An 8,238-nucleotide genomic window follows, 5' to 3' on the forward strand; every position below is an offset into this window, starting at 1 on the left:
GAACTTAGTAACTCCCAGAAAATAAGCACGTCCTTCCATTGTCTTCTGTGCACCCAAGTCCACAGAGAAGATAACCTACAGAGATAAAAGTGAGATTTTTAGAAATTAAGCAGAAATGGAATGAAAGCACAGGTCCTAATTAGCACTTTCCTAATTTCGTTTTAATCTACGCAATCCTCCACATTTTTAGCACACACATAGAAGTACATTTTGTGCTCCTACTCACCCTTTACAAATCACTTTATAATTATTGCTAACATTTACTGAGCTCTTTCTAAGAGCCCGGCAGTGTTCCAAGCTCTATATGCCACTTAATCATACTAATTTTGTATAGTAAGCATAACTATTATTTCTATTTTATAGATGATGAGGCCATGACATGTGGATCCCTTAGCCTATTTTACAGGATAGATGTCCACATCCTGATTTCTAGAACCTGTGAATTTCACCTTATTTGCAGACAGGATCTTGGTGGATATTAAAGCTCTTAAGGTAAAGATATGATGTAGATTGTGTTGATGGGCTCTAAATTCAGTGACAAGGTCCTTAGGAGAGACAGAAGTGGAGGAGACCCAGACACTCAGAAAAGACTGTGCAGCAGCAGAGGCAAAAGCTGAGAGATGTGAGCAAAAGACAGGAACAAGAATAATGGGAAACTGGTAAAGAAAACTATGAGTTCTCCCCACTGAGTCCTAGGAAAGAATCAGCCCCTCAGAGTCCTGGGCTTCTAGACGTCTGCACTCCAGAACCATGAAAAATACATTTCTGCTGCTTAAACCACTCCACAGGTGGCAATCTGTTACAGCATCCCTAGAAAACCAATACAACCACCTAATCATGTTACCACAGTCTAGGAAGAGAAAGGATCTCTCAATGACCATCTCACAGTTTTATCTTTAAGTTTTTGTAGCTCAGGGCTTTACACAAGCACTCTACCACTGACCCACACCTCCAGCCCACACAAGCAGCCCATATTTTAACTCAGAAGGAAGGGCAAATCCATCATCTCTTTTTGTATACTGTGATGGCACCCTCTCTACCTGATTCCTTGCTGGTTCCAGTTTCCCTGGATTCCGCATGTGCTAATAGTCCTCTATGTGCTTCAGCAGCTTGGACTCTGCAGCTTCTACTCTACCTGAAGGCAACAGCAATGCAGCTTCTTACCATTGAAATAGCAATGTCTTTGGCTAATTCCCATGGTATTTTACATGCTAGTTAAGTTAGCACCAAATAACATAGAACCTAATAGCACTTGAAAATGAGATTTGTTCTTACATTACTATTCTGAAAACTTTATAAAATTTCAATCCAGAAAACAATTGATGTCATAAGTGACTATGCACTCAGGAAATGCTTTGAGATTTTTCTAACTACCTTACTTAGTGCTTCAACTATCCAATGACATTGTTTTGATTGATCGATTTTTATTGAAAATTATTTCTATCCTATTAAAACTATGCTGAATTGTCTCTGTTTGCCCCTCCACATCTATTCTTCACCCTTCATTCCCTGCACCAGGCCTCAGTGTTGATGGGAAGAACGACTCAGAATGCCAGTCACACTTAATGTAAATAAGATTTGGGACTTCTCAGCTGATAATGTTTACTGAGATTCTGGGTCTCATCCATTGCACTCAATACCTTTGTTCCTGGCGGTGCATAAATATGCTGGCAGATAGCTCGATGGGAAGAGAGGGAGGTCAAGCCTCCTTCTCTGCCTCCTGGGTTTTTGAGACCCCTTACCCAGAGCTACAAGTTTCCCAGTGCCTCCAGATTTTTCCTTGATTCAAGCCTTTGGTAGTGGAGCTACATCCTCTCATCATGAGACCTGCCTTCTTCCCATTGCTCATTTGTTTCCTTTGTCCTGCCCATACCTCCATAGTCTCATCAGTGAACATTTAAACCAGCTCTTTGAGTATGTCTTCTTTCTTCTGCCCGACCCTCATTTGAAACAGCATCAACTTAACATATGGGTAATTCCTTCCCATAAATAAAATTAATCTGTTTTCTGAATACTTTGGTTTCAAAGAATTGCAATTAGCTATGACACATATGGGTCCTCTTCCCCTCTAATAACAACCAAAAAACATGGAAGGTTAACTTAGAATGATTTTGTTCCTCTTGGACATTTGTCCCTGAAATCTAACTAGGCTCTTATCATCAGTGAATGATTTGGTTCTAGAATACCTGTCATCACCATCAACGATGCACTCAGGGAAGGCGAGGCTACAGCCAAAGAGCATGATATGCTGATAGCAACTGAGGCGATGGAGGTACGTGAAGAACTTGAGGAACTTCTCCATGTCCATGTTTTTGACAAATGAGAAGAGAGGTGTTAGCGTGGTGTGGTAGGGCAGAATCTGACACTGGCTGTGGGTGATGGTCATGCAGGCACCTAGGAAGTGGAGATAATTATATTTAGAAGTGGACACATGAGAAATATGTTTGCCAACTCATTTGATATGACAGGCTAATGGGTTCATAATATGACATATATCCTATATTATAGTACGGAGATAACATGGGCATATAATTATACATAAGTACATGTTTGTGGGTATAATAATTAAATCAACGCAGGGATATTTATGTTTCCTGAAAAAAAATCAAGTAGAAAAATGCTGTCATAGAGAACTGCTGTGAAACACACAGGAAGGACAAATGCATCAATTTGTTTAAACACCTATATTCTTTGACACTACAATGCTCTATAGAAATTTATTCAAAGAACATAATCATGGCTGTAACATAGATTTATGAGCACCAACCACACATAGCTTTCTACTTTTCAAAGATAGAAATCTAAACCTTCAACAAAGGGAATTGGTTTTAAATACCGTGAGAAAAAACAACAAAATACTTAATTCTGGGATGTGTAACTTGCTTTGGAAGACTATTTAATCAAATGGAGCGATGCTCATAATCTAACAAATAAAACTAGTAAGTCCTGAAGCAAGCTGTCTACATGATGCATACAGTTACACAAGGCTCTGAGGCCTGCCTATACCACAGTTCACCATCAGCTCAGAGTGTCTCTCACAGCCAACTCTGCTCATCACCATCAGATCCAATTCTGCTTAGTCCACCATAAATCAAAATGTTGACATGGATTCATGTAAAGAAATTTTAGGATACTGTTTTGTTTTTCCTTTTTAGTCTACGTTCCCTTGTCGGTTAATAAAGATTTGGTACCTTTAATTTAATTAAAGCAAACTGTTATTTTAAAACAAAATGAGTTGTAGAAATTCAGTGGAACAATTCTATTTCAGGGTAAGAAAAATTAGAAGGGGAAAATTCAACAAAATGGAAACGACTTTTCTAGTTATGATATAATTTCAAGAGAAATATTAAGAATATCCACCCTAAACTTAAGCCTAACTCCATTTTAACAAAAAATAATGTTAGCAGACAAGCCTGTATGTCCAGTCATTTGGCCAAATGAACATTTCATCTGTAACACTCCATGAATCAACTTCGTAGTGGCAGTATTTCCCAAACCTTCTGTTCCATTCATTCAGGGAGATGAGCTCAAAGTCTATTTTGAATCCTCTCCTTATCTTCTGTAGTTTTCTTCAAGTACATTTCTGATCTCACTTTTATTCCAAACTCTTCTGAAAATCCCCCAGGCCCTATAGGAAGCCATTCTCCCAAATGACCAGATTGCAGTCCTTAGATCAAAGAGGCCCATACTTCTTCAAAAGATACAATTCTCCATTGTTAGATAATACTCTTTGGTCACTGAAATGTGCTGAGCTCAGTGGTGCAAGATCAAAACAGGGTTTCTGCTTTCAAAGGCAACCATAAAAAGTAGACTTCTCTACACACCAGACCCATAGCACTTTCCTGTACCTCCTTAAATTCAAACTACAAAATGAAAATGCAGGGACTTGGAGAAGAAGGCACATTCAAATAGAAATGTGAAAACAGAACACAAATATACAAACTTATACATATATGTGCTGAGGTGGGACATACTGAACAGGTTTCATGGAGATGTCACTCGAGCTATTTAGGGATGAGAAAGTTAAAACGCATTTAGGTGAAAGAACATTGTAGGCAGGGAAACAGACAGGCAGTAGACTCCATAAAATGCCATAGTTATGTGCATGATGCTACAAATAAGTTCGCTTATAAGAGCTAAGAATATATTTTCCATCAAAAATATGAAATAACTTAGGAAAAAATTCAGATATAAGGAGGCATTTGCTGAGAACCAGCCTGGTGCTAAGCGGCCAGAGAGGCATACAGAATCTCTGGGCCACAGCTACCTGGCTTTCACAACCCAGTGAAGAGTTACCATGCCTGTATGATACGTGAGGGACCTCAGCTTCAGAATACTAAAACTTTCTTGCAAGCATAGCTGTTGAGAGCAAATTCCTAATCTGAAATCTATGTCTTTTGAGTAACTTCCACCTGGAGGCAAGTTAGGGTTCTTATGTTAAAACTAGCTTCTAAAAAATAATTCTTGGGGCTGGAAGATGGCTCAGTGGTTAAGAGCACTGGCAGCTCCTGAAGAGGACCCAGTTGTGGTTCCCAGCACCTACATGGTAGCAAACCATCCTAATTCTAGTTCCAGGGAATCCGACACCCTCTTCCTTCTGATCTCCATAGGCATTGTATGACACAGGTGAACTTACATACATTCAGGCAACACACTCATGCACATAAAATAAATAAAAATAATAAAAGATGTTTAAAAATTCTTAATGTCCTATGAAAGGAAGAAGCAAAAAAGTGTGATATTCTAATTTCTGCATCTCAGTCCATTTTCTGTTGCTAACACCATACCATAGAGTAGATAAGTTACAAAGTTTATTTTGACTCATGATTCTAGAGGTCCAAGGATGAGAAATCATGTCTGGTAAGGGTTTTCAGGTTGATGGTACTCTCTGTAGAATCCTATGGTAGTGTGGGCATCACAGGTCAAAAAAGAATCTTGCTACCTCCAGTCTCTGCAATTCTTCTTATAAAGACCTAATGGCATCATGACGACCCCATCCTGATGATCTCATTTAATCCTAATTACTGCCCAAAGATGCCACCTCTTGTTATTAGTATGTATTTTTCTTTATCTTCTTTCTTTTCCTTTTTCTTGTTTTGTGTTGTTGTTTGTTGATGACGATGATGTTGTTGGGCTTTTGCTGGATTTTTAGGGGTTAGAGAGGGTTGAAGGGGTTGGGTTTATTTCATTTTGGGTTTTATTTGGTTTTTTTTTTTTTTAGACAAGGTTTCATTATGTAGCCCAAACTAGTGTTAAATTTGATATGATTCTCATACTTCAGCTGCTCAAGTGTGGAAATTACAGGTGTTTACCATCATGTCTGGCTAACATAATTTTGATATTAGTTACCAATACATAAAATTTGGAGCACATTCAATCCATAGCAGTATGATTTTATATGAATGTGAAATATGCCCACATATCCCCATTATATCTTATAATTTTAATTACATCATTTTCTTTTAAGATTGTCAGCTTCTTTTTGTTTATATAATTTTTATTGATTCCAGAATTTCATACGATGTATTTTGATTACATTCAAACCCCTATTCCTCTCTCCAACCCCTCACTACTACACAATTTCATATCCTCCACCCAATTTCACATCCTCCAGTATTATCTATACTTTTCTCTTTTTATTTATTTAATTCTTGTCTTTTTTAATTTATTTTTTATTGGATTTTTGTGTATTTCAGACAGAACAGCTCAATCAATCTTAATCATCTTTATACCTCAGTAAGAGTCTGCAGAATGCTGATTCTTGGACAGAACTCCTATATTAAACTTCATCCACCCAGAGCTCAGGGAACATTGCAGAAGAGGGAGCAGAAAGATTGTAATTTTTGTTTTTTAAAGGCTCATACATGCCAATTCATGCTTCTCAAGTGCTCGTGGGAGTGGATAAATGCCTTGGAGTCTGGTCAACCTACCAGATGTCACACCAATAAGGAAAACTGACTCTCCCTCTCTAGCATCCATCAGTTGCCAATACCTTGGTAAGGCTGGAGCTTCCTGCCCACCTTCCCCATCCATGCTGTCTGGCTTGGGTTCGCACAAATCTTGTCATTAAGTGCTGTGGATTCATATGTGCAACTACCCTGTGGTGTCCAGACAACAGTTTCCTTGTATTCGTGTACTGCCTCTAGCTCTTACAGTCTTTCCACCCCTTCTTCCACAATGATCCCCGAGCCTTCAGAAGAGAGGGTATGATGCAAGTGTCCCATTTATGTCTGAGTGCTTCATGGTTTCTTGTATTCTACAAGTGGACTATTTGTATTAATTACCATCTGCTACAAGAACCTTTGATGAGAGTTAAGGGATATAATAATAAGACATTGTAAGTCAGTTTACTATTATATCTGTTTAGCAGAACAAAATGTAGGTTCTCCCCTATGGCCTGTGGTTTATCTAGGCGCAGGTTCTTGCCCTGATAACACAGAGTCAGGTACGGACTCCATGTTGTGAAGCAAGTCCTAAATCTAATTTGATGGGTTGATTACTCCCAGAATGTTCATGAGACTATTGTACCATTATGCATATGGTACAACAGCATATAGGGTTCACAGGCTGGACAAAGGTGATGACTACCCTTTTCTGTCAGTAACATGCATAGCACCTTCTAGTACTATGAAAGCTAATCAGCAGAAATGTAGCTTCAAAATCAGTACCATCTTAATTTCTCCTTATTTTTTTCTGCAACTCTGATATGTAGTGTCCTCTGCAATAGGGTCTTACCCCTGTCGGAAGGCTAAAATCCAAACAATAAATGCACAGTGCTGGCAAGGATGGGAATGCAAACTGGTACGGCCACTATGGAAATCAATGTGGAGGTTCCTCAAAAAGCTAAAAATAGATCTCCCGCCTGATCCAGCCACACTACTCTTGGGCATATAACCAAAGGACTCTGTATCCCATTACAGAGATACCTGTTCATCCATGTTCATTGCTGCCCTGTTCACAATAACCAGTAAATGCAAACAATCTAGTGTCCATCAACTGATGCATCAATAATGAAAGTATAGTATATTTACACAGTGGAATATTAATCAAGTTAAGAAGAATAAAATTCTGAAATTCAGAAGTAAGTGGATGGACCTGGAAACAATCCTAGGTGACGTAACCCAGACCCAGAAAGACAAATGTTACATGTTCTCTCTCAGAAGTGGATGCTAGCTTTCAGTCTTTAGATAGGTGTGTATTAGTTACGTTTTCTGTTGCTGTGATAAACCACCATGACCAAGGGAACTTATAGAAGGAAGAGTTTGTTGGGCTTACAGTTCCAGAGGGATATGAGTCTATCATAGTGGGGAAACATGGCAGGAGGCAGTCAGAGCAGAAAGCTGAGCACTCACAACTTCAAACAGGAACAGGAAGCAGAAGCCGAGATAGACTGGAAGTGGGCAAGCTATGCATTCTCAAAGCCCTCTCACCCCCAACCCCAGTAATGTGCTTCTTCCAGTGAGGCCAAACTTCCACAAACAGTGCCACCAACTAGGGACAAAGTGTTCAAATACTTGGAGCCTATGGGAGACATTCAATCAAACCACCACTATGTGTTTCAACTGGAAAATCCTTAGAGATTAAGAAATTAATAAGGTGCCATAGGATGGGGGGTGTTCAGTGGAGGGGAGATAGAACGCAGTGATATAAATGGGAAAGGGGAATAATAAAGAAGACAGGCTTAATGGGCTGAGGAATAGGAGGGCAGGGCAGAAGACGGAGTAAGAGGAGGGAAAACTAACATAAAGGCCTTTGGAAAGAGTCATGTGGAAACCTACTGCGGAACCTCTCTCTGTGTATAAATACACAACATAAAAAGAGTCTATAGATAGTTACCCTATAACAGGGACTCAGTGGCCTTAATAGATTAGCAAATGAAAAGCCAGTGCCAGGAATGGACTCCTGTTTTGGAGTTTTTGACCAGAGAGATCCCATAGATCCTCAAAGAATACTGGCTATTGCCATTGCACTTGGTTACCCATCAGAATTGGACGGTTATCAGCTTTTAAATCTGTGCTTGGCAGTAGACCATATTTGAAGCAATTAGATGATCAAAAGATTCATTCTTCTTACCTAGTCAAAGAAAGCATTGAATATTGACAGATCATTTGAAAAACACAAGATAGCAATATCACTACCTTCATATCTCTCTCTCTCTCTCTCTCTCTCTCTCTCTCTCTCTCACACACACACACACACACACACATACATACACATTTCTCACTATAACAGTTAAGT

General features: G+C 39.1%; 1 protein-coding gene across 4 annotated transcripts in view; it reads right to left on the reverse strand.

Annotated features, from left to right (window-relative positions):
- Corin (corin, serine peptidase) overlaps window positions 1-8,238 on the reverse strand; it is a 277,674-nt gene that overhangs the window by 194,237 nt on the left and 75,199 nt on the right. For all 4 annotated transcript variants that reach the window (XM_029565706.1, XM_029565707.1, XM_029565705.1 and 1 more), the window contains exon 4: window positions 2,187-2,394. In XM_029565706.1, the coding sequence (XP_029421566.1) occupies window positions 2,187-2,394 (208 nt within the window). The remainder of the gene's footprint in view (window positions 1-2,186; window positions 2,395-8,238) is intronic.

Source organism: Nannospalax galili, unplaced genomic scaffold (genome assembly GCF_000622305.1).
Source record: "Nannospalax galili isolate Female #2095 unplaced genomic scaffold, S.galili_v1.0 scaffold318, whole genome shotgun sequence".
NCBI lineage: Eukaryota > Metazoa > Chordata > Mammalia > Rodentia > Spalacidae > Nannospalax > Nannospalax galili.